This window comes from Camellia sinensis, chromosome 1 (assembly GCF_055761805.1).
Source record: "Camellia sinensis isolate YWXY chromosome 1, ASM5576180v1, whole genome shotgun sequence".
Taxonomy (NCBI): Eukaryota; Viridiplantae; Streptophyta; class Magnoliopsida; order Ericales; family Theaceae; genus Camellia; species Camellia sinensis.
In genome coordinates this window covers 253,237,297-253,265,271 of record NC_138961.1, presented here as the reverse complement: position 1 = coordinate 253,265,271, position 27,975 = coordinate 253,237,297, and the positions used below count along the sequence as shown (strand labels likewise).

The window sequence follows — 27,975 nt, the reverse complement described above, 5'->3', positions numbered from 1 at the left end:
TAAATATAATTTTTATTTTGCAATGTAATGTAATGGTCCATGTAATTTTAATATAGTTAATAATTTATTTTTTAAAATTTTTTTTGTAGTCGTATGTTTTTTTTGGTGGCATGAATTATATAATATAAAAAAATTTAATTTTTTTACATTTGTCTAGTAAGGTATAGTGTAAATATTTAATTTTTAATTTTTTAAAAAAAATATCACAAAAGACAAAAAATAAATAACAAAAAAATTACGAAAAAATTTATATTCAAATATAACTTACAAAATTAAAAAAAAAAATTAATTAAAATTTATTATTATGTGACCATTAAAGTATCATTATCATAATTTGACAAGTTTTTATTATTTATTTATTATTATGTGACCATTAAAGTATCATTATCATAATTTGACAAGTTTTTATTATTTATTGTCAAATTATAATTATGACAAATGCTATCTTCTTGGCAGTTTTTTATTTTTTATTTTAACAGCTTTGTTAGCAGCTTCGGACAGAGAGAAATTAGGAGAGGGTGATTGATTCACTCTTTCTCTCTCTCTCTCTCTCTCTCTCTCAGAGACCCTTCTCTTTCTCTTTCTCGCTGCCGATATCTCTCTCTCCAACCTCCTGCTGTTATGGCTTTCTCTGAGAATTCTCGACAATCTCTCATCCCAAGCTTTCTCTACTCTTCTTCCTCATCATCTAAAGCCCTAATTCTTGAGAAAATGACCTTCAGTTCAAACCCTAACCTCTGCTCTTCACCAGCATCATCGTCACCTTCCGCAAATGGAACTGAGGGACTCTCCTCATCGCACAAGAGCTTTGTCATTCCTGCTCCGAGCGAGCCTCGCAAGATCGAGTTGTACTCTCCTCAGTACTATGCCGCTTGTACGGTCGGTGGAATCCTCAGCTGTGGCCTCACTCACACGGCCGTTACTCCTCTTGACCTCGTCAAGTGTAATATGCAGGTCCGTCCGACCGACCGACCTTCCTCGATCTGTTTACCCCCCCTCTCTCTCTCCGCTATTTTTCTTCATTCATGATCACTCTACTGTTTCGATCTGATTCTTTCTTAGTCCGGATCGGCCTCCCGTGTCATTTTTACACCAATTTCTGTATATCTCCATGAAATAGGCCTAGATTTGTAACTATCTGTTGCTGTTAGCCATTTTATCTTCTGATTTGGCTTTGTGATTCGTATATTCAATAATTTTATGCCAGACTTGTCTCTGCATTAGATCTGTTGTCGTGCATTTTTTTTTTTTGATTGTCTTGTTCATGCTTCAGATCTTCTTCAGGTTTACTGCTTAAATATATATATATATATATATATGTATGTTCTTCAGGCTTACAGCTTACTTTGTTGACTTGTGCTTTACTAAAAATCGACTAGGTCTATGGAACTATTGATTCATTGCTGAAATAGGTACAAGTTCTTCAGAGCCGTTTACATCTGCAATTATGCTAGATCCCAATTTTCTCATTAATTTTTCATTACATAGGTTTAGAATCTCTTGAATTGGCTGTTCTGCTTAGGCATTAATTTCTACTGATACTTTATTTTCCCTTTTTCCTTCATGATTTCATTTCTATTTTTTTGATTTCTGCATTTCGGAGTCTCTAAAATAATATACTTACACATATGTTAGCGGAAATTCTATTTGGCATCTGTCACACGACCTGTGTGTGATGTTATATATTATTTTTATGGAATGAAAGGGTGATGTTTTTGATTTTGTGATTGTCATATGTTCTTACTTGAGCAAGCAAATTTATGCTGGCTTTGTCTCACTAACCCTTCCTTGATGATATTCTCCAGTTTTTGCTGTGTAAGGATGTTCGAGGTGATTTATGCCATAATTTAGACCTTTCATCTGTGTTACTAAGTTTACATGATACTGATATGTTATTTTCCCTTATTCCTTTGTGGTTTCATTTCTATTTTGTGGATTTTTTTGTTGTTGTTTTGGAGTCTCTCTCTCTACATTAGAGGGGAAATTCTATTTGGCATCTCTCACTCCTCTGTGATGTTTATATATTATAAACTTATGTGACAAAGGGCGATGTGTTTGATTTCGTGATCGCCATATGTTCTTACTTGAGCAAGCAAATTTACACGAGTGTTGTTTTACTAGATTGACCCTTCAAAGTACAAGAGCATCTCGTCTGGTTTTGGAGTTTTGCTGAAAGAGCAGGGTGTCAAGGGACTTGTCAGGGGATGGGTGCCCACTCTGCTTGGTTATAGTGCTCAGGGTGCCTGCAAGTTTGGCTTCTATGAATACTTTAAGAAGTACTACTCCGACATTGCTGGACCAGAGTATGCAGCCAAATACAAAACTCTGATCTACCTTGCTGGTTCGGCTTCTGCGGAGGCCATTGCTGATGTTGCTCTTTGCCCCTTTGAGGCAGTCAAGGTTCGTGTTCAGACTCAACCTGGTTTTGCAAGAGGATTGGCGGATGGATTGCCTAAATTTGTCAAATCTGAAGGCATTCTTGGGTATGCTTATGAACTATTTCTTTTGTTTTAACAATAAGCTAGTAATTGGAATATTTATATAGTAGTTTAAATTTCTTAAAACCTTTGTAGGTTGTACAAGGGCCTTGTTCCTCTGTGGGGGCGTCAGATTCCATGTAAGTTAAGGGTCGTCCATATGACAGCTTTCGTCTTTTCCCAGTATATTTTTTATAAGAAAAGACCACTTTTTTTTCCCCAATATGTGGATTTTACATTATTGTTAATTAGTGACTTGACTCATGGTTTTGAATTGAAAACGTTAAACTGCTGATTAATGACATCTTGCTTATGGTTATCAACAGTTGGTTATTTTCTGCTGGATTTTATATTGCATTCTTGTTATTTTATTTACTCGTGCTCTGTTAGCTTTCTTGCATTCCTGTTGCTTTATAATGCATTATGCGTTCCTGCTATGTTAATTTTCTTGCATTTTTTACATGACAGCCTTGATTTCTCAATTATTTTGATTCCAAGTTCCACTTTCCTGCTATTTCATCTTTCTTCTTTATTTCTTCAAATACCAAAACAAAAAATATTTTTAGTATTACTTCTTTAAATAATTATGCACACAAATGAGCACATTCTTCCGATCATCATCTTTAGACTTTAGTTCTTTAATCCACATGCTCTTACAAAAATTTTATCCTGGCTCTCTTAAATACTTTTTGTTTGCATGATGTGAATGTTATTTATCACTGAATATTGCTTTTTTCAACTTAGTGGTTTTCCACATTTAGTTGTTATGATTTAGGCGGCCGTTATTTTCTGGGAGCAACATCTGCTGTTTATTTCCCTCAGGTTTGGTTTATGAGACTGGAGATACTTTTTTCATGATTATTTTGGATAAATCACATAATCAATAACATGTACGGTGTTGCCAAAGGTGATGTATTATTTCCCATTTTTGATATAACAGGAGATACACAAATTGTATCCAATCTACACCTCCCAGACCACCATCAGCGTACTTTTAGGAGATACAAAAATTGTGTGCTTTCCCAACCTTCCACAACCACCCCCCCCCCCCCCCCCCCAAAAAAAAAAAAAAAAAAAAAAATCTTCTCTTTCTGAACACAGCATTCAAATTTACCAAGTGGTAACAAATTTGAATGCATAATGATTATGCATTATAACACAAGAAATATTTAAGGGATAAACTATATCAAAAGGTCTACAGTGGAGGGATTTAGCAATTAATAACTTTCTTTTCTGCTATTGTTTGACTATTGTCAGTTGGTTTCTTCTGATTATATTTTGTTTGTATCTGCCAGAGCTCAAATGTTGTTGTCCTTGCCCTTTTGTTTTTTGTGTTTAGTCTGAATATGCAGCACCTTTAATGTTGCCATTTTGTGTGTTCACGGTGGAATAAGTTATAACTTGCAGTCTGCTTATCTTGTTGCTTGATTTCACGTACACTTTCTGTTCTGTCATTTGGAGGTGAACTCAACTGCTATAGTGAAAATTGATCTGCTCTTTGATTGGTTCATTGTGTATATCTTCTGATATAGATATTCATAGTATAATTTGCAAAACTATCGATTAAGAAGTCAAGCTACCTCTTTAAATGGTAAAAAATGTGAGTGTTTTCTTTTTCTTTCTTATATTTGGTGAGTAAACTCCTATACATCTGCTCTCACATCCTGCAAGATTGTCTTAACTATTTCTTCGAATGGAATTGGTAACTAACATCTGGGACCTTGGGCACAAGTCCATAATCCCTATTTCCCTGGAGTACATGAAGAAGATTATACTAAGAGCATAAGGGCATAAAAGCCCCACCATGGATAATTATTTAGCCTAAAATAGTGAACAATTCAAATTGAATAAATAAATTATTTGAACAACAAAATTTTAATTCAGAAATCGTATAAGCAAAATAATCATAATCATGGTACAGAACAGAACAAAAATCATTAAAGTGACAATTAAAACAGAGGTCAATGGATCCATGATAAACAGGAGGCCACAAAGTGACCAATCAGAAACTAGTGGTATATTTAAGTCCCCCAAGGCATGGGACTCCCGTGGTGGTATTTACAAAAATAATTATTTATATAATCATTATCAAATAATTTATAAAATTTAACCAATCATATCCATGAGTTTCAATTTAAGCAAATAGAGTTCATAAAATAATCAACGTAATTAAAATATTAATATAACTTATAAAACATGAATTGCATAAAATAAATTATGGTAATTCGAGATATACATAAAATATGTTATGGTGATTCAAGGTATAATATAACTCACCTTAGTATAGATTCCTTCTATTTATTTCTGCTGTGAGCCTTTTCACCCCTGCCTTCTTTTTTTTTTTTCTCTTTTCCCTTACTGCCTTGACAGCCCCCCCTTTATACATACATTGGGTGGTGAATCACCCTGTAATTATGCCCCTAAGTTGATGACTAACACCCCCCCCTCCCCAAGTGCTAGACAGCACAAATGGCTCAACTTTCGTCCCTCTAGCATTTTGCACACCTTTCTTTTAATCTACATAGCCCCCAACTTTTCTCTCTAATTAATTGTTGTGATAACTTGGCCCCCAAGTAAAATATATTCATCATATTTTTGATATATCAATGCCCAATGAAATTACATTTTAGCACGTATAATTACGTAATTAGATATTTTTATTTTATATATATATATATATTTTTTTACATGGTGTTAAATTAAATATTTGGGGTGTCACATTTCTCTCCTTCTAAATAGACGTTTGTCTTTAAACTTGTCGTACGTTAGTTTTCGAAAAAATGTGGATATCGAGTCCGCATTTGACTCTCAATTTCCTATGTAGCTTCTTCAACACGATGATTCCGCCGATTCCGCTATAAAACTTTTACAAGAGGTATAGTCTTGTTTCTGAGAATTTGATCACGACGGTCGAGGATCTGTATCGGCTGCTCTTTATAAGAGAGATCGTTTTGAACTTCGAGGTCTTCGTGATCAATGAGATGTTCTGGATCTCAAAGATATCACCAGAGCATTGACACATTAAATATATTATGAACATTGGACAATTCTGGTAGAGTCATTCTGGTTCGAGCCCCCGAGAGCCCACCTTGTCTTGAATCTACTAGAGGGGTGGGGGAGATTCATAGAGTATCGTCAGACAGGCCCACCTAAGACTTGACCGGCTTATGGGAGAGACCTGTATACTTACTGGCTGACCCCGATGAGGATTTTTGGTTTTGGAGACTTAACCGTGGCAGCACACGCAAGAGATACATTGGGCCGACCCATGTCATTCATTGGTCTTACTCCTGATCTAGGACATCCGCACTTTTTGGTTGCATCTTTGTCCCTGGGCTTTATGGAGAGGAGAGGGCACGCGTACCCCAGTAGCCACATACGTACTACGACGCCTACCCCACAACACATTATCCATATCCCAGCTGTGGATTTCATTGATAGCGCGACATACTTGGAGGTACCTGTACGGATTACTGGGCGGGAGTTCTGGGGACACTATCATGGCGTTCCTGTCTATATGGTATAGGTTGTATGGCGTTGTTTTGGAATAGAGCATAGTGGCTGGGAGTTTGAGTCCCTTATGCAGAGTGAGTTTGCAGGGCTGTTTCATGGTCCGGTCTTTCAGAGCCAGTTCTCGTGGTTGCTTAACGGTCCATTTTAGATGCTCAACTAGGAGACTTTTGTAAACTGACCATGATTAGTTTGATCTTTATTTTTGTATTAGTAGGATTAGACACTAAGGCCTTGTTTGGCATATACTAAAAAAGTCAAAAAGTCACTATCCTATTTAAGTCACATCATCTTATTTAAGTCACATCCCCTCTCTATCACATCATTTCAAACCCAACCCATATTTCATAAAAAGTCAAAAAGTGCACTTATTTAGAATATCCCAAACAAACCCTAAGTGTTTGTTTGGCATGTGTTAAAATAACACATGTTATTTTAGCACATTATCCTATTTGGGTCACAATCATCTTATTTGGGTCACATCACTTCAAACCCAACCTATATTTTATGTTTTTTGGCAAAAAGTCAAAAAGTATACTAATGTAGCACTTCTCAAACAACTCCCAACTCCTGACTACTATATAAGTATGTAGTACTAATACCATATTTGTAGTAAAGCTAGTATTTTATATGTATATATATATATGATGTTTTATAAATGTGATGCCATATTCATTAATTTTTTTTTTACTTAAATCTACTTTGTAGTAATGGCCAATGATGGTAATGGGATCGGGTCGTCAGTTAGCGGAATAGAATCAATGGAAAGAATCATGGAAATAACAGTTACCAGTTTTCTGCAGGCTCTGCAAACTGACATAAATAATGGAATGCCCGAACAGCGAGAAAAATCACTTATGATAAAACAGTTCCAAGGTTTGAGACCCATCACATTTATTGGCAGTCCAAATCCACTGGTATCAAAAGCTTGGGTTAGGGAAATCGTGACCAAGGCAAGATTCTTGGAAATATTTTACGAAAAATACTTTCTGGATTCACTACGAAAACAAAGGTATCGAAATTCATAGACCTAAAGCAGGGAATAATGACGGTGGCCGAATACGAAAGCAAGTTGACGCAACTGGCTCGATTTGCGACATGTCATTTCCACCGAAACTTGGAAAGCTAGGAAGCTCGAAGTCGGCTTAGATGATGGCATCAGAAACAAGATTAAGGTTCTGAAAATGCCAACCTATGTTGGAGTGGTGGATCGAGCATACATTGTGGAAAAATGGATTAAAGCCTCGCGTTCCAGGGAAACGAGCCAAAAGAAGCGATTTTGAAAAAAAGGCAACAGAAGATCTAGTGTTGCACCCCTAAAGAAGGTAAATACGGGTTCAATTAGTTCAGGCAATCAAGGTCCTACTAACCCCAGAAATGGCACTATTCCAAATTGCCCTACTTGTGAGACTCATTGGGGATGATGCTATCGAGACACGAGAGCATGCTTTAAATACAGGCAAATTGGCCATTTGCTGCGGGATTGTCAGCTACACTTTCTATCTGTGGTCATTTAGCTCATGTTCTCTTTGACTTTGGTTTAACTCATTCTTTTGTTGCACCATACTTTGCTTCCAAGTTAGCATCAACACCCCGAACTCTTAGGATATATACTATCTGTGTCCTTTCCTACTGGTAATTCTACCCTTGGTACTGATGTGTACAAATCTTGTGTTATATCCTTAAAAGGTGAAACCTTGTACATAGACTTGATTTCCCTCCACGTTGGTAATTTTGATGTGATCTTAGGAATGGATTGGCTAGTTGCCAACTACGCTTTTATCAATTGCAAAGCTAAAAAGGCATCCTCTAGTTACCAAACCAACTTGAACTTGTCTTTGATGGAACTAGGATTTCCACCCCAACATGTGTTATATCCGCTATGACAGCCCAACAACTTTTAAGAAAGGGGTGTTGTGGTTATATCTATTATGTGATCGATACTTAATAGGAAATCCCCACAATTGATGCAATCCCTGTGGTTAGAGAATTCCCAGATGTCTTTCCTGAAGACCTACTTGATACCCCAGTTGACCGGGAAATCGAATTCACTATTGAAACACAACCTGGTACACAACCAAAATCAAAAGTCCCTTATCGCATGTCAATGACGGAATTGAAAGAACTAAATACCCAACTCTAGGAACTACTGGACAAAAGCTTCATTCGACCAAGTACCTCACCATGGGGAGCTCCAGTACTGTTCATAAAGAAAAAAGGATGGCACGATGAGGTTATGCATCGATTACCGGGAGCTGAACAAGGTCACCATCAAGAATCGGTACCCCATATCACAAATCGATGACTTGTTTGATCAACTTCAAGGCGTTAAAGTATTCTTGAAAATCGACTTGCGATCCGGCTATCATCAACTAAAGTCAAAACGGAAAGTATCGAAAATATTGCTTTTAGAACATGTTACGGGAAGAGTTTCTCGTCATGCCATTTGGCGTCACAAAATGCTCCAACGGCCTTCGTGGACATCATGAGCCGAGTGTTCAAACCATACCGTGATGAGTTCGTCATCTTCTTCATTGACGACATTCTGATATACTCCAAGTCACCGAAGGACTATGAGCAACACTTGCGAATAGTTTTGCAAACACTACGTGATCACAAATTTTATATCAAGTTGAAGAAATGCGAATTCTGGATCACTAGTGTACACTTCCTCAGTCACGTCATTAACAAGGATGACATCTCATTTGACCCCCCAAAAGTTGCAGCAATCGTAAATTGGCCACGACCTACTAATGTGTCTGAAATTCGAAGTTTCTTGGGTCTAGCCGACTATTACCGACGCTTTGTTCAGGATTTCTCAAAGAGAGCGTCACCTTTGACCTAACTAACTCAAAAGAATAAACCCTTTAAATGGATTGACAAACATAAACGTTGCTTCCAAGAGTTAAAAAGCAAAATTGTGTCAGCTCCTATACTAGCACTCCCTACGAGAACAGATGGGTTCGGAATTCATAGTGATGCCTCACACAATGGTTTGGATTGCGTTCTTATACAAAATGGAAAAGTCATTGCGTATGCCTCATGTTAACTAAAAACTCACAAAAAGAATTACCCGACCGACGATTTGGAATTGGCCACAGTAATTTTTGCCCTCAAAATCTAGTGTCATTATCTTTACGAAGCAACCTGTGAGATTTATAATGTTCACAAAAGTCTTAAATATCTGTTTAAGCAGAAGGAACTGAATATGAGGCAACGATAGTGGCTAGAATTTATGAAAAACTACGATATAGAAATCCATCACCATCCAGGCAAAGCCAACATAATAGTAGATGCATTGAACCGAAAGACGACCAGAAGTTTGGTATGTACACTCGTTCCCCGCCAAATTAATGGCTTGCTCGCCAACATGACTGTGGAACCCACGTTGATTGAAGAAGTTAGAGCATGCCAATGTGAAGATAGACTTTTGAAGAAAAAATATGAGGAGCAAAGAAGTACGCCCGATGTTGACTTCACTATAAGCCATGGGATGCTGAAATTTCGAAATCGAATTTGTGTGCCTAACATTCCAAAACTCAAGAAAAAGATATTGGTGGAAGCTTATAGCTCGAGGTTTGCAGTCCACCCTGGCAATACAAAGATGTACCACGATCTAAAGGAACACTACTGGTGGACAGGAATGAAAAGAGACATAGCAAGCCACGTCTCCAAATGCCTGCATTGTCAACGGGTTAAAGCAGAACATTAGAAACCTGCAGGAATGCTTCAACCACTCCCTATTCTTGAATGGACATGGGAACATGTTACTATGGACTTCGTGGTCGGGTTACCATAGTTAGTCTCGAAGAATGACGCAATATGGATCATAGTAGACCGATTAACGAAGTCGGCACATTTTTTACTAATCAAAATCACACTCTCTTACTAAGTTCTCTACTCTATACATCAAGAAAATCATTCGGTTGCACGGTACCCTAGTTTCAATTGTGTCTGATCGAGACCCTCGCTTCGTGTCTCACTTCTAGAGCAAATTGCAAGAGGCTATGGGAAACACATTGAAATTTAACACTGCCTATCATCTGCAAACTAATGGGCTATCTGAAAGAACAATCTAGGCTTTAGAAGACATGTTACATGTGTGCATGCTAGACCTCAAAGGTAATTGGGATGAGCACCAACCTTTAGTAGAATTTGCCTATAATAACTACCAAGCAAGTATTGGAATGGCATCGTATGAAGCACTGTATGGACGGAGATGTCGATCACCTCTGTGTTGGACAAAAGTCGGAGACAGGAAACTGTTAGGCCCTGAAATTGTGCAAATAATGAGTGATAAAATTCAACTTATCCAACTGTGAATTGGCACTGCGCAGAGCTGCTAGAAAAGCTATGTAGATACACAAAGACGGGACTTAGAGTTTCAAGTAGGAGTGCATGTTTTCTTAAGAGTCTCACTGACAAGAGGAATCATTCGATTTGGAAAATGAGGAAAATTGAACTCACGTTACATCGGGCCATTTGAAATATTGGAAAAGATTGGCCTGGTAGCATACTGTCTTGCCCGTCCACCAGAATTGTCCAATATCCATAATGTATTTCATGTGTTGATGCTCTGACGATATCTTCGAGAACATCTCATTGATCACGAAGACCTCGAAGTTCAAAACGTTCTCTCTTATGAAGAGCAACTAGTATAGATCCCCCGTCATGATCAGATTTTCTGAAACAAGATTATATCTCTTGTAAAAGTTTTATGGCGGAATTATTGTGTTGAAAAAGCTATGTGGGAAATGGAGAGTCAAATGCGGGCTCCATATCCACATCTTTTCGAAAATTAAGGTACAACAAGTTTGAAGAAAAACTTTTATTTAGGGGAGAGAAATGTGACACCCTAAGTGTTTAATTTAACACCGTGTAAAAAATATATATATATATATATACTAGGAAGCACGGATACGGATACGATACGATACGGCGATACGACAAAATTTGAAAAAACTAGGATACGGGTACGGCGGGGATACGTTCGTAAAAAATATTATTTTAACAATTTTTAGTAATGCAGTATGCATAAAAATAAAACTTAAAGCAAAAGACAACTTGATAAAGAAGAAAGATTCCTACAAAACTAAGAGTCTTCAAGGTCAATAGCTTCAACTTGTTCCCCTTCATCAGTGAATATCACAAGACCTTAGCTAAGGCCAAAGCCAAAAAACCATTCTTAAATAAAAATTTCAACAAATATACTTTTTTAAGTCATCAATGATAGCCTAGGAAGCACGGATACGAATATGGTGATATGGGGATGTGGATATGGTGATATGTCAAAATTTGAAAAAGTATGATACGGATACAGTGGGAATACATTCATAATTTTTTTTTTTTTTTTTTTAATAATTTTAATAATGTAATATTCATGAAAATAAAACTTAAAGTAAATTAATAAATAAAGAGAGGGATTTCTATTAACCTAAAAGTGCTCAAACATTCATAAAACATCCAAAACTAAAAGCAAATGCAAATGTAAATTAAACATCATCCTTACATGCCAACACCAAAAAAAGAATGAGAGCAGAGAGAAGAAACGTGAGAGAGTGAGAAAGCGAGAGAGAAGTGAGAGAGGCAACAAGGATACATCAATTTGACAAATTCTATTACTTTAACTCTCACTATATTCCTCTTATGAAAGAATTAAACAAAATATTATAAGTAATATGTAATTTCGAGTATCCGATACTTCAAAATTAATAAAAAATTAATTAAGAAGTATCCGATACTTTTAAGAAGTATCCGATATGTATCCGCGAGTATCCGAGGAGTATCGGTATCGAATAAGTATTCGATCCGGATACGTCATCCTTTTTGAAGTATCCGTGCTTCATAGTATATATATAATAAAATATCTAATTACATAACTATACGTGCTAAAATGTAATTTAATTGTGCATTGATATATCAAAAATATGATGAATATATTTTACTTGGGGGGCCAAGTTAACACAACAATTAATTAGAGAGGAAAGTTGGGGGCTATGTAGATTAAAAGAAAGGTGCAAATTGCTGGAGGGACGAAAGTTGAGCCATCTGTGCTGTCTAACACTAAGGGGGGGGTGACTCACCAACTTAGGGGCATAATTACAGGGTGATTCACCACTGACCTAACCTCGGTACCCAGGGGTTAGGCATCGCAATAATAAAAACATAATTCTAAAATTTCTGTATTGATAGCACAAGCAGATAAAATAAATGGGTACCAAAATGACAAGTTTATTTAAAAAGATAAAATAAATGGGTACCAAAATGACAAGTTTATTTAAAAGAAAAACATTCATTTAGCCTTTTTTAATTACAAGAGTCTAATTAGGATTACAAAGAGAGAAAAAAAAAAAAAACTGTGATTCCCAATCTCGATCTCGCTAAATCTCATCACCTAGAAGGGGATAACAGCTATAAGCACATAACAGAGCGAGAAATATTATACTAAGGGCATAAAAGTCACCATAGATAATTATTTAGGCTAAAATAGTGAACAATTCAGATTGAATAAATAAATTATTTAAACAACAAAATTTTAATTAAGAAATCGTATAAGCAAAATAATCATAATCACGGTATAGAACAGAACTGAGGTCACCGAAGTGACAATCAAACCGAGGTCAATGGATCCATGATAAACAGGAGGCCACAAAGTGACCAATCAAAAGCTAGTGGTTTATTTAACTCTCCCAAAGTATGAGACTCCCGTGTGGTACTTACAAAAATAATTATTTATATAATTATTGTCAAATAATTTATAAAATTTAAACAATCATATCCATGAGCTAGAAAGCACGGATACGGATACGAGGTACAGATACGATACGATACGGATACGGCGATACAGCAAAACTTAAAAAAGCAGGATACGGGTACGGTTAAGATACGTTTATAAAAAATAAAAAATAAATAAATTATTAGTAGTGAGTTACACATAAGCACAAGAATATTGAGAAACCACAGTAATTTTATGATGCAAAATACTAATCTTTAAGAATTAGGTATTAATTTAAGGCATTAGCTAATTTAGTTTTTAGATTTTCAATAGGTCTTGCAAATATTTCATTTCAATATCAAGTCTAATATGTTGATATTATAATATCAAAACAATCCACAACTTGATCCTATGCTTTTTTCTTTTGCACTAGTCAAAAATATTTTATGCAAGTTTATTTGCTTATTTATTTATTGATATTTAATTTTACTATTGTTATATCAACTTATTAATCCTTACTTCTATATAGTTATAGGGGACATGCATGATACAATGAAGATATGTCAGTTTGATGAATTCTATTACTTTAGCTTACTATGTTATTTTTATAAAAAAAACTAAGCAAAGTATTGTAAAAATATTCTATTTATCCTTACAATTATATTATATTATGATGTTATGCAAGAAATGATATAATTCTAATTTCGTAAAAGGAATAATATGTGACTTGGAGCATTTGATACTTCAAAATTAATTAAGAAGTATCCGATAATATGTGACTTGGAGCATCCGATACTTCAAAACTAGGTATTCGATACTTCAAAATTAATGAAAAATTAATTAAGAAGTATCCGATACTTTTAATAAGTATCTGATACGTATCCGTAAGTATCCAAGGAGTATCGGTATCCGATATGGATACGTCTTCCTATTTGAAGTATCCGTGCTTCATAGTCCATGAGTTTCAATTTAAGCAAATAGAGTTCAAAAAATAATCAACGTAATTGAAATATTAATATAACTTATAAAACATGAATTGCATAAAATAAATTATGGTAATTCGAGACATACATAAAATATGTTATGGTGGCTCAATGTATAACATAATTCAATAACTAAAATTATGTTTCTTAAAGAATTATCTTGACCGACACTAAATGGTATTCACAGACATTTCTTGGTTCCTTCAAATAACTTCGGGTGTTTCTGGACACATACTGTGTACTTCTCATGATGTCTACATGAAGTTTACATACTTCTGGGTTTTTTGTAGTCTCTATTTCTAGTTTTGGCACTCTAGTTTCGTGGACTTGTTTCCTCTTAAGAGAACAATTCGTGGCGATTAGTTTCTAAATTTTAAATTCAATTTTTGGCAGAATGGGAAACAATTCGTGCTCATGACAATGTTGAATGTATTTTTTTATTATAGAGGCTTAGAATCTACGATTTGCATGTCAGTAGGCCTTTTTGTAAAATTATTCTATCAGTCAAATAGATGTACTTTGTTTATTGTATTAACTTTTCATTCTTTTTGTTCTGATAGAAACATGAAAATTTAAATCACTTGTTATGCGGAATCCATGGATGATATGCAGTATCACTAGAGGAAAGCCCATGGTAATTAAAGGCCTTAGAAAAGGAGTTGCAATTCACCCCCCCCGCCCCGCGTTTTTACATGAATTTCATCTTCTCAGAGCTCAGCATTCCCACTTGCTGAGGCGGAAGTTTCCATGTAGCAGCTAACCATGATGTTCTTCATATTAGTTCTGAACTGTTATCATGATTTCTATTTATTAATGCGTTTTAATTCTTAGCCACATCTTGTCAGCTTTTTTGTGGATCTGTAAAGATTAATTTGGTTAATTTGCAGATACCATGATGAAGTTTGCCTCTTTTGAGACCATTGTGGAGATGCTCTATAAGTATGCCATACCCACCCCGAAAGATGAGTGCAGTAAACCTCTGCAGCTTGGCGTGAGCTTTGCTGGTGGATATGTTGCTGGTGTTTTGTGTGCAATTGTGTCTCATCCTGCTGATAATCTTGTCTCTTTCCTTAACAATGCCAAGGGGGCAACTGTTGGTGATGTGAGTACTGTAGTTTGTAGTTTGGCATGCTTTGCCATAAACTATTCTCCCATTCAATTCCTTGTGGCCAGGTTTGTTTTGTGGAATTGGATAAGGTGGGATAAGGAATCTGTGGCCATTTGAATCCCGGGACTCGAATGTGTGGGATGGCAAGTTTGTAATTTGTCCTCCAATGGATAATCACTGGATATGTAATCCTACTGTATGTGCAATTTCGTAGTTTGGCCTCCAACGGCTAATCACCAAATATGTAATCCTACTGTATGTGCAATACAAGTTCCAGACTGGATTTCTCATCCTGATGATCAATTCGAACAAACACGGGATGATGGTGGATAACACGTGTTTTCTATCCCGACCTCCTTATCCTGAGAAACAAATGTGGCCTGTTTACTTTGTTACATTAGCTTATTCTAAATTTTTGACTCCTGGTTGTGCAGGCTGTGAAGAAGATTGGGGTCTTGGGTCTCTTTACTCGGGGGCTTCCTCTCCGTATTGTCATGATTGGAACTCTCACTGGAGCCCAGTGGGGAATTTATGATGCATTTAAAGTTTTTGTTGGGCTGTAAGTTCCTATTACCGTATTTTTTATGCATTTCATTTTCTGGAAGCTTATTAGGTTTGGCTGTATTGGATTATATTTCTGATGGAGTTTAATATGATTTCCAGGCCAACCACCGGTGGTGTTGCTCCTGTTGCTGCTACTGCTACTGAGCTTGCAAAGGCGTAAAATCAATTCAAATAGTTTTGTCATATAGGAACCTGAGAAAATAGTTATCCAGAGGGATGAATAATCGTAGGATATAGCTGATGATGCTTGTGAGGCATCTGAGCAGTTCGGGAGTACTCTTTGCTTTTGAAACTTGTTGCAGTTTTTATCGTTCCCTCCCTAACTTGGGTTTTTGGGGGGATGCTTTTCGCCACATTTTCTGTACATTGGAATTGGAACACTTTTTGCCTTAGATTAAATACGAAATCACATTTTGATGTTAGGATCATGCTATGTTCTGTTTGAGGACCCCTTTAATCATGCAAGTCTTGCCAATTGCTTTTCAATTGTGTCTCCAAATGTTACCAATGCATGCTAAGCGTTTCTAGCAAGCTTGTCTCTATTAATTTATGCAATGATAAAATTATGATGAGCATGCAGCAGGTACACAAGCAACCAAATAAATATGCAGTAGCATGTTCTTGTGTAAGCAGCTTCATTCAATCCTCTGCATGCATGTGTCCTCATCTTAGTTTTAAGCAAGCTTACCTGTTTGATGTAGTAGAAAAAGAGACCGACGATACAATCAAAATTGTGTTTCATTTGTCTCATCTGTGACCTGGAGATCAGATCAAGTTTTGCTGCATTAATGTGAATATATTATCTATAGCTTGTCAAAAGGGGAAAGCTTCTTCATCGGATTCACATCTTCCACTGATAACCAAGATCCAGTTTCATTGGACAACCAGCTACTCTGGAAATTTAGAATCCAACATGCAATGATCAAACAGCAACTCAAAATGCCTGGTGATCAAACCGCTTTGGGTATTTTTTGGGCTTTGACTGGGACTGATGTTTTGAAGCGCTCTTTCCAGTTGTCTTACTGTATATTTTCTCTTCTTAATTCGGAATTCAGAATAAAATAAAAATTAAAAAAAAAAACCTTAGTTCCCATGCTTTCAAAAAATTATACGCCCACCGTGGGGCTCGAACCCACGACCACAAGGTTAAGAGCCTTGCGCTCTACCAACTGAGCTAGACGGGCTTGTTGGTTTGTTTTGGGAGATTTTAAAATATATTTGGATAAAAGCGTCCCCATTTCAACTAATCCAGCAGTACTTGCTAGTTGTTGCAAGAGCGCTGAAGCCTACTGAACCTGGAAAGGTTGTATTCATTCATAGGTGGTTTTTAGTTTTTAGCTCTCCAACAAATTAGAACTCAATAGATTAATTCTCTCTTTATTATTATGAGCTCAATTACTATTCAACTCCACATCACCCTCTCACATACTTCCGTAACTGTTTCTCATCCTAATTCCATATCCCGCTTTCATTTCCCATTTTGACACCTTGATTTTGACTAACTGCAAAAATATGAATAAAATATGCAGATGGACTGCATTTGAATATAAACTGAAGGCCAAATATATAATGTCATTTCACAGAGAGAAAGGGGCGGCTAGAAAACCTTCATGAGGCCCATATTCTTTAGCGGGTAATTACAAGAAGAAACGATGATAAAATGAGGTAAAAGGCTTATGAATGTGAGTGTGTAGTGCAATGGAGGGTTGTTTTAGGGTAATGGAGCTCAACAAGCTGATGATATTGGTATGGTGACTGGTGAATGTAGTCCAAAGCAAAGATGAAGAGAGCTTTGAGGTCAATGGCCAGCTATGATATTAATTTCCTCGCTATTTGGACAACCCTAGTACACAACTGTGGCTGGCGGTATGTTCAAGTCGGTGGCTATGTTGAGGGAAGAGAGTAGGAAGCCTATTATACTATATTACTACTACTAGACATACTGAAAGGGTATCAAGTAGCAACTAGTCAATCTTTAATGAAAATGCAAAATAAATATACTCAGATTGCAAATGCATTACGCACCCTCCTAAAATAAAACGTCCTCCTTTAACCACAAAAGACGCAATGAACTATCAATACTTCATTTGGCTTTCCTTGCTAAAACAAATTCCATTGTATTCTGATGCTTTAGGACAATAACTTTATTACACAACAGTAATTAACTTGTAGGTGTTGCGACACAATAAAGAAAAACTATTTAAACATCCAATAGAAAGGGACAAGTATAAGATTTCTGAAGTTTTTGAACTGGTTACTTACTTATTACATATATATATTATATTCTTAACAAAAAGTACATTAGTTCAGTAACATAATATAAGTCCCTCCCTAACATTGCACGTAGCATGTACTAGCCCTATTATCTGATACTACCACTCCACTACTAGAAGCTTAACAAAAGTTCCTCAAGGGACAAGTTCTCGATGGATTCAAAGCTTCCAATAGGTTCAACCTTCGGGTGGTAGGTCATTGGTCCATTCCAAAAATCAAACAAAGAGTCATTTGAGGAGGTGGTCTCATAAACATAAGACGACTCCGAGTCACTTGAGAAGGTAGTTTCATAGACAAATGGCATCCCAGTATCATCCACGGTGGGAAAGTTCACAGGAGGAACCAAACCAGAGTCATTTACCTCAAAATCATCAGCGAAGTACACATTGACAGCATTCGTTGCAGATTCAGAATACAAATCCTGATCGGAAGCTTTCCTTGCTCGAATCACCTGGTAAATAACAGATTTAGCTATCAGTAACCAATACCCATGATTGCTGAAATGAATTTAAAGGAGAGAAGTTCCCAAAATTATAAAGATCTAAAATTGCACACTAACATAATTCCGGTTTTCATAATCTTGATACAGCATCATGTAGTCTCCCTGTTTTAAGCCATGTGTATTGACGAATTCCCCTACAACAATTCAAGAAGATATTTTTTATCACAGTTTGAATGAAAGGAGAACTAAACCAAGGAAAATAGAAAACCAAATGGGGGTCTGAAGATCTCACCAGTATTTTCAAGTACATACATTCGACTGCTGTTGTTCGGCCAGTATCTGGATACAAAAAGGAGGAGAAGAAAGAACTAAATCTCAAAAGCGAGTTGCTTGCATATGCAACGGACTAGACACTAATCTTACATCCAAATATTCTTTCACACTTTGGCATGTTAGAAGGAAAGATTCTATTCATAAGAAGATGAGTATCACCTGGATTTAACATCCACATAGCTAGGATTTAAAATTAAAAAAACTAGCAACAACATCACACTATATAACAGGGCTTGAACTCAGGACTCCTTTTTTTTGTTTGTTTTTTTGGGTCAAACTCAGGTCTGTTATTTGGGGAAATGGCCCCGCAGGCTATTGGAGATGTCTCCTCAAGAACACCATAGCTAGGTTTTTAAAGCCAACACTTCATCATTGTATTAAATCAATCAAGTTTTGTTTGAACTGAACTAAGTTTTAATGAGGGTAAGAATGATTTAGAACAAGTTGTTTGATAACAATTCCCTAATACCAGCCATCCTCACAGCTACCTTCCAGTGATCAAAACAAACCAGTTAAACTCAAACCTGAATTTGAAACTCCAAGCATGCAGGCCATCCATATCATCCATGCTGATAACAAATGCTTCCTTCTCCTTGAGGATGGGAAGGTAATCCTCAGCTGCTTTCTGAAATCAGGTTGTCCCATATACCAAAAGGAATTAGCAGTAGCTAATTAGTTCAGGACCAAGCTAATATGTTTACATGACAAATGCATCAAGTGAAATAGTAATAAATTGAAAACTACAATGGAAATTGCAATTCAAGTGATTCTCTATGCTACCCATGGGCTTAATAATATAATTTCATATTAGAAAAGATAAAATACAAACCTTTGGGACTATCATTCTCCTGAGGGAGCCTACATCACTTGTCTGAAGCTCCTTCTGAAAAAGAAACCTCAACCTTGTTCGGTCGATTGCCTAAAAGCACAAAACTATTAGAGAGTTGCCAAATTAACCAAGTAAAGCATCAATTTAAATATAATTAATGCTGAAAGAAACATTGAACTACAGGAAAAAATCTGTGAAAGGACATAATAAAGAAACATTCAACCACTATTTATCTTCATGTTTCTTACATAGAAACATGATAAAAAGTAGCACTTCACAATTCCAACGGTTCTTGTTTGACTGCAGATAATTAGTTGTTTAAGATTAATGGCGGTTGTTGTTGGTCACTGCTAATTAATTGGTAAAAATTAGCACCAACTCTTATCTAACTGCCAGTAACTAATTGCATGAGGTTATCTATGCTTCTGTCTGACCACTGCTGATTAAATGTTTTAGATTTAGAGCGGCTGCTAATTAATTTTTGAGACTAGTGGTGGTTGTCCTGGCTACTGCTTATAGCAGTTCCTTACAAGTTTTTTTTTTTTTTTTTTTTTTGGAGGCACCAATAGAGTTCCATCATTTATGGGGCATTTGCCAGTAATCATTGGTAGAATGCACCCAAATACAAAACCTCCACTGTCATACAGAGCAGTATTATAAATTTATGCAAGCAGATTTTGGAATGATGGTTGATTAAAATACAGAGCCTAGAGAGACCATGCTTATTGTTGGAGAGTGATGAGTAATTTTTCGACAAACATTAGTTTCTTTCTGAAAAAGAACCATGCGAATTTCCATCTAAAGCTTAAAACTTTGTTTTTGCCTTTACCAAGACTAATACCTATAAGGTAGTATAGGCAACAATCTATTAAAATAAAACATCACTTTAAAAATTTTCATCTTATAAAGGAGTATAGGCAATAACCTCCTAGAATCAACATCATTTTCAAATTTTCTGACACATGTTACAAACATTAATCAAAAAAAATTTCAGTGCAACAAATTCAAACAAAATGTTGGATCATAAATCTCTTTGTATAACAAACAATAGTTGCACAACACAAATGTCTAGTCTACATGGAAGTTTTAGCATTTCCAAATGTGCCTTTTTTTTTTTTTTTTTGGATCGGTTCCAAATGTGCACCCTCTTTGTGTACATTACTAAGCGCCCTTCATGTTTGCTTTTATCAAATTACTTCATATGACACTACCAATACAACATGAAGTATAATAACTAAAAACTAGAAACTAGAGAAGATGTACAACGAACCTCGAAACCAGTCTTAAAATAAGAGGCAACATCCTCAAAACACAAGAGGCAAAATCAAACTAGAAACCATAAAAGAAGAGCAGAAAGCATAAGCCAAGGACACTACTAAACAACAACCACACGGACATAATTTCCTGATCCACAACTAACTAGTTCTCTCTTACCAACTTCATTAACTATGTATACAAACATGACCCATGCATAACATATGTTCATAATTCAATAAAATGGGCAAATACCCATCGTATATAGTATATACTAATCTTCATAAGACAACAATATTATGAAAAAAATGAAATTTTGTTTACACCCTAATACCCTATATAATTTTAAGTATTTATGATATACTTTGTGTATTGACCCTTAAAACTCTATTTGAATTTGGTTTTACCCTCTCACTATCCAAGCAATTTTATCTTGACCTTTGAAATCCCTTCTAATTACTTGTTTATCCCCATATTTTCCAATTGCCCTAACGTAGTAGAATCACCTTTTAAAAAAAATATTTACAATAATATTATAGTGATCATATTTTCTTATTATGTATTGTTTATCCTCTTATCTGTTAGTGCTATATTAGTATCAAATATGAGTGGTTAAGGTAATAACAAATTGTGATAAAAAAAAGATAATCATTCTAACATTATTGTAGTTCAAAAAAAAATTATAGCATTATTGAAAATATTTAATCCGGTCCATGTTAAAGACAATATAGCTTATTTGTGAGTTTCTATAATATATTTAATGGAATCACTTGTAAAACTATATATACCTAAGTATATTGTGTAACAGATTAATTATATTAAGATTTTTTTAAGTATTACCAAATATTACCTTAACATTTATTTATAAATTCTTACATTTTGACCTCCTTATTCATGCAAATAATATTTAATTAAGACTAATCTCTTATAATTTTATTGGTCCAAATTTGAGTAATATTTAATAATGATTTAATGAAATAAAACTCCAACGGATCCATCGACGGATGGATCAGTAGATTTATCCTATTCGTTCTCTTGGACGAAATGACCCCCCTTTCTCCCCCCGAAGAAATCCTGACTCCGCCCTTGTACATAGCCGCATTATATCATTCTTTTAATTTACTTGTTTGTTCTTTATTCATTATTTGTACTTTTTAAAGTGAATACTATAGAAAATATATTTTTATTTTTCATTTTTAAGAAATTGCGAAAAAAAAATAGTTACAAAGTAAACCTCTTACCTCTTAAGTGAGAGCGATGGTAAGAGTTTTATAACAACCATTCATTTTCTATTATACTAGTCTAGCACCATTACATATTTCATTAATATCAATTATAATTAAGAATTTTTTAAAATAAATAAAATCATGATATTTATTAAGAATACATGATACAATAAAGAATAATGCTTGGGACCCCCTTTTGGGGTCACCCCCTCACTCCCCTTTGCCACGTGGCAGGAGGTGATTGGTGGAGCAGGAAAAAAAAGAAAAAGAAAAAGAAAAGGTAACCAATGAGAGAGAGAGGGGGTGAAAGGGGGTGGTGGGAAAAGGGGGATGAATCATTACTCATATATATATATATATATATATATGAGAACCAAAAGTATCAAATTATAAATTATAATAATAAGCAACATGATACAATTAATACTTCAATTAGACTTTTGAAATATCTTTTCGTGAGACTTGAGAAACTCAAGATGAAATTATTCAATTGCGGAAGAATAAAATATCAGAATAATCCGTGAAGAAGAAAATTCATAGCTGCAATTGAAGTTTATTTAAAAGTAAAACAAAACCCAAGTCAACTGATTTTTGTCTTACTAACACACACACACGCACACACAAATTGTAATGGGTCTCAGATCAGATCAGAAAGGGTAAACGCAATAAACAGTAATACTATATATAATTGAATTTTTACTAGATTTTCTTTCTTATCACTAAATATAAAGGCAGTAGACTCACATTTAAATACAAATGGGGAAGATTGCTCTGTTTGGTAATAATAAATATATCTGATAAAATTGTATTTAGGTATTAAACAGTAAAATAAGTTAAAGGTAGCTGAAATTACCAATTTTCATGAAGAATTCAAACAATAGGTCGCATCAAGAAATTAATCGGTACGAAATGGACAACCTTTCACCAAAACTAATCTACACATAACATGGCTTCACAAAATCATATGCAATCCGAGACTTTAGAAATTTATTTTTATTTTATTTTTTATTACACCTAGTTAGTATATATTTTTATATAAAAAGATTGTAATAATAAAGCAGCAACCAAAAGAAAATGAAGAGGAAGAGGAAAAAACGGGAAAGGACGTACACGTGCGGGAGGGTGAAGGGGAAGGGGAGGTGGAGGTGGCACGTGCGAGCTGAGGGATAGAAAAGGGAGGAGCTTGATGGAGGATCGCCTCTGTCGGGGCATCCTTTTCTTCCTGAGAACACCGAGACTCGTCGCGGAGACCAGGTTCAGAGCCAACTCGGTCCGATCCGACTCGTCATTAACACGAGTCTTCCGAACTCTGTCTCCCTTGGTTGCGACACTAGTAGTGCTGGTGACCCTCGTTCCGACACCACCACCTGCCACCAAACCATACGCCTCGTTTTTCCCCATCTGGTATGGTGTGTTTGTGCACTAGTAGGGTTAGGGTTTTCTGTGAACGCCCCGTTGTCTCTCTCTCTCTCTCTCTCTCCGTGTGGTTGTTTGGGTACAGTAGCACTACTGTTGATCGACGCTCGGCAATCGCGAAATGGGGGGTGATAAAGAGAGAATGGTAGTGGTAGTGGGTTTTTTGTAGTCATAACTTGGGTTAATTGGCCATGGAAGTCCCCGATCTGAGTGACATTTGTGCAATGCTCATTCATGGTTACTTTTTTCTTTTTTTTTTAATCTATTGTTTTTATGCACAAAAGCAATGTATGTATGTAGATGAATGGGTTAATGGAGAGAGTAATTGCAAACCCAGGGTTAAAAAGGCTTTGGGGGTTGGGTTGGGTTGGGTTGGGTTGGATTTGGTTTGGTTTGGTTTGATCTCTCTGGTTTAAAGAGAAGCATCATCAAGTGCGGGGGAGGGGTATGGTATGGGGATTCGAAAGTGGAGGATTAAAGGCAAGGCCAAGGAGAGAGTGACGGATGGAAGGTGGAGGAGGGTGAGCTGTGCGCTGAAGAGGAGGTCCAGGTGTTGAAAAAGCTCTGATTTCTGCAACTGAATTCAATGGCGTTTGTTTGGGACTACTATTGGAGTTTCCGTTTTTCCTGTAAAACGAGACAGATACAGATACAGATTCACACACAAACACACCCTCTCTCTAGAATTCTCTGTCTCTCTCTCACTCTCTCTCTCTTTCTCTCTCTAACCTTTCGCTCTACGGAAGGGATCAAATTATAGAGACCCCGGTGTTTTTTATTTGAAATACAGGGAACACTGAAACCGCTATTCTTTCTTTAAACGAAGACTCTGAAACCGCTCTTCGCGCTATTTCCACGTCAGCATCGAATGGTGGTGGGTCCTTCACTCTGATACTTTTGGGTAATGTTAGGGATGGATCTGGGATCCTACCGTGCTGTTTGTGAAGTGTAGTTTTCAATCTCTTTTCGATAATTTAATTTGTTCATATTTTAAAATTTGTTGAATAAATTATTTATGTAAAAAATTAAATTGATTGAATATCTATAATTTTATAATCAAAACACATTTGTTTTTATAAAAACTAACAGTTAACATAATTTTGATAAATTTTTAAAAATAATTAAGACCTAATCATAGGTTTATGAATATTCGATTAACTTGATTTTTTACGTGAATAATATTTTTGACAAAATCTTACAAAATGCCGGTTCAAATTATTGAAAAATATTCGGGATGAACTCCCACAAAGAGGCATAGCAGGCTTCGATTAGAGATATCAAATTTTTTACCATACAATTTTATGAAGCTCATTCCATATAAGATATTTGATCATTTATTTCATAAAAAAATTGACATCTATAGCATTTTCTCATACTTTTCACTCATATTCATATGGTACCCAAGACTGGAATTAGGAAGCACCACAATCGGACGCATGGAAAAACATTTGACACGATAACATAATTACTCCTGATTCTTGAGCTTCGACTGCTCTTGCACACACTCGATGCCAACCCCACACAAGTATTCGATGTTGTTACCGTAAATTACATTAACACCCCTCCATACTTTTTAAAATATCACTGCACCCCTCTACTATGATAAATATCACTCAACACCTTCGTCAACTAGTAATACAGTTAAATAAAATATTGAATTTGCCACAATAGCCTCATTTGATTGGTCAAATTTAGCCTACATTAGTTTCAAAATTTATAATTTAAAAAAAAACACACACACACATATACAGGCACAAAATAAAAACAAAACATATATAAAATATTAAACACTTTATTCATCTTCTCATCACTTTTTGTCAAAATACAATACGAACAAACACTCTCTATTATCTTTACGTACACATCCATAAACTCCACACCTCAACACATACATAACACAACCAATGACAAGACAGAAAACTAAATCAAAAGGGGCATTTATTAATTACAATTTCAAATTTTTTTCCATAACCAACAATAAACAAATAATAATTTTTGAATTAATATTAAGTGCAAAAACTTAAATAAATTATTACAAAAGTATTTCAAATAAAATTTTGGGTCAAGCACCATTAAATCCAAAATCCCAAATTGTAAACTAGTTAATCATGTGTTTCATTTTATAGACCCAAAGGTCCCATAATAAATGAAATTACGATAACATGGTATAGTATCAACGCATCTTTGATTGAAGGGAGGGGTTAATGTGGGATTTCGCAATTAGGTAAATTACACATTTGCACCAAGCTCACTATAGACTTTTATCCTTTCTTCCTTTGAGAGTGAATCCTACGCTATCAGGAATGCAAAAATTTTGAATCCTGATGTTGATTTGGTTGGTTATGTGTTTATATTGTGAATGGTATTATTGATAAGAGATTGTTGGTAGTAGTAATCACACAACCGAGACGCGAAGCGACGGTGAAACCCTACATTGGTTACACGTTGAATTTGGGAGAACACCAATCGACATTGACAGACACGCGCTAAACCAGTTGTGTAGAAGATGACTCCGAGGCGAGAAGGTTAGTGATGTTTGTTTTGTATTTACTTGATGTCGGATGTCGTGGTTTTAGGGTTTGTTTGTGGAAGGGTATGAGTTTTGTAAAATTTGGGTTAGATAATCAATGTTTATTGCGATGTGTATGTGGCTTGCGTATGGTGTTTGATATCCCAATAGTTATGATTGTACATTGGTTTGTGCGGGTGCAAATTCGTTAGTGTCGTGTAGTTTCCAATCTGGTTTTCATATTTGTGCTGTTTGGGTGCGTGATGTCATTTGATTGTTCAACATTTAGTTGACGTGGTATTCAACGGTCGAATGTTTTTTGTGTTGTTGCTTTGAGTAATGTTAGTAGAACCAGGGTTGATGTCGAAATATGAATTCAGCTATACAGTGTAGATTTGGGCATAATGTTATGAATGTCCAAATGGGTTTACAGGGCATAGTAGGCCCCTGTTTGTGGATAGTGTTTATTGCAAGTGTAAAAATGTGTTATATAGTTTCTATGAAACGGGCATTTACAAGAAAATCATTTAAGTTAGTGTGGGACGTGTGAATGTATTTTTTGGCCAGTCGGGTGTTTGTGCATGCAGTGTTATGTATGTTAAGAGGAGTTGGATGTCGTTGCCCGTTTGTGTTATGGTTCTTCATTGAGTGGTGAACAAACCAATTGGTGAGTGTGTTGGTTTTTGGCGTATGCACATGTAATCGAATGTTAGATTGAGTAGGTCAAATTGGATGTTATGAAAACAAACATTTGAAAACCGTATTGTAACCCGGCACAAGTGTGGTGGGGTTTTCATTTTATACATTACGTTGTTTTGATGTTGTTGTGATAGGACGAGTGGTTATGGTGTAATACTTATATTGTTGTGATACGTTTATTTACCCATGTATACATTTGAAAAAACTATATATGGCTGACACGGCCACCCACATTATCACGTTCAATATACGAATAGTGGCGTCTATGTTGTAGACATTAGGGTGATGTTTGCTTGCGTGTGTGCTTTAAGGACTAGATGAGGTGACGTTCTCAAGGTATGTGCAGCAGTGTTGTAAATTTGCATTACGTGTCCCAAATGTTATATGCCATTGAAATGCGTAACGCTGATTGAGACAATTATTTTAAGTATAAGTCGATTAGTTAATGTTTTGATGCGAGAGTTAGGTGGAAATGGTGTACTGACATTTATGGATGATTGTGATAGGTAATTTACAACAAAAAATCAACTCGTCGTAGTGCAAGAAAGACCAAACATGAACCAAGGTTCGCTATATCAACATCCACCAAATTGGTGGTGCCCTGACAAAGCAAAAAAAAGGATCCGACATTGTGAAGAAGCCGTCAGTTGACCCATTGAAGCTAATGTACCGCTCAAATATGGCTGGGGTAATTAAAACAGTTTCTGAAATTGAGTTGGGTGAAGACTACATACGGTATTTGCTGAAAACATCTTTTTAGCTAATGATTGATGCCATATGAGCATACCTGCTAAAGAAGAAAACTTACAAGAAATGTGACTTGACGGTCTGCTGTATAATTCAAACATACAATCTGTCGGATGTGAAATTTTATATTGGAGGAGAGGGAATACCACTTTGCAACAGTGATGTGCGACTCATTTTTGGGATACAATGTGGGTGAAAACAACTGGACTTGAACTACGGGACAAAGCTACCATCGGATTTTATTCAGCGTCGTTGCTCGAACTTCGGACGAATATCTTCGAAAGCTATCAAAGATCTGTTGTTGGAGGCATTACGGGGAATCACCCCAATTGATGAGGAGGACGTTACGAAACTATTGTACTTGTATATATGCGCGAAGCTTTTTTTTTGCAACGACCGGGGAGTCCATTGGTTGGGCATACGTACGAGTCATCGACAAACTTGATACGCTATGCCTTTATGATTGGACAGCTGCAATCCATTATACATTAATTGGGTCACTAAAAGAATTCCACAACTAGCTAGAAAATGTGATTAGTTGCGTGGTTGGTTTGTTGGTAAGTTGTTCATCAAACGTTTATTAGAATTTAAAAATGTGTATGCATACAACATTATTGTTTTGCTTATTCGTGGACTGATTTGGTATCCTATTCCTTTTTCCCACAGTTCTTCATTTGCGAGCATACTAGCCTAATCAAATTTGAGCGGCCTAAACTTTTTCCACGGTTTTGTAATTGGAATATTAGCAGACTAATCAGTAAGGTCAAATTATTGGACTTAACAATAGAAGGTGTATTTGAGGTTGGACAAATGAACTTTTGCGTTAATCTCATTTAGTTTTTTGCATCATGGTAACGAATGGTTAACATTGCTTGTGTGTTACGCAAGT

The 27,975-nt window shown here is 35.8% G+C and overlaps 2 protein-coding genes and 1 non-coding gene across 3 annotated transcripts; 1 reads left to right on the top strand and 2 right to left on the bottom strand.

Annotated features, from left to right (window-relative positions):
* Positions 1–403: 403 nt before the first annotated feature.
* On the top strand, positions 404–15,785 carry LOC114315868 (mitochondrial phosphate carrier protein 3, mitochondrial). The gene is made up of 6 exons (XM_028262486.2): positions 404–954; positions 2,122–2,483; positions 2,574–2,617; positions 14,573–14,787; positions 15,228–15,352; positions 15,457–15,785. Exons 1-6 carry the CDS (start codon positions 622–624, stop codon positions 15,515–15,517), a joined length of 1,140 nt encoding a protein of 379 aa, XP_028118287.2. The 5' UTR covers positions 404–621; the 3' UTR covers positions 15,518–15,785.
* Positions 15,786–16,468: 683 nt separating this feature from the next.
* TRNAK-CUU (transfer RNA lysine (anticodon CUU)) lies at positions 16,469–16,541 on the bottom strand. The gene has a single exon. It is a non-coding gene; the product is annotated as a tRNA-Lys (tRNA).
* A 991-nt stretch (positions 16,542–17,532) lies between these two features.
* LOC114315867 (B3 domain-containing transcription factor FUS3) lies at positions 17,533–23,919 on the bottom strand. Its single transcript, XM_028262485.2, has 6 exons — positions 22,826–23,919; positions 19,236–19,325; positions 18,931–19,031; positions 18,366–18,412; positions 18,191–18,267; positions 17,533–18,082 (listed from the first exon to the last, which is right to left on the bottom strand). Exons 1-6 carry the CDS (start codon positions 23,114–23,116, stop codon positions 17,744–17,746), a joined length of 945 nt encoding a protein of 314 aa, XP_028118286.2. The 5' UTR covers positions 23,117–23,919; the 3' UTR covers positions 17,533–17,743.
* Between the last annotated feature and the right edge of the window lie 4,056 nt (positions 23,920–27,975).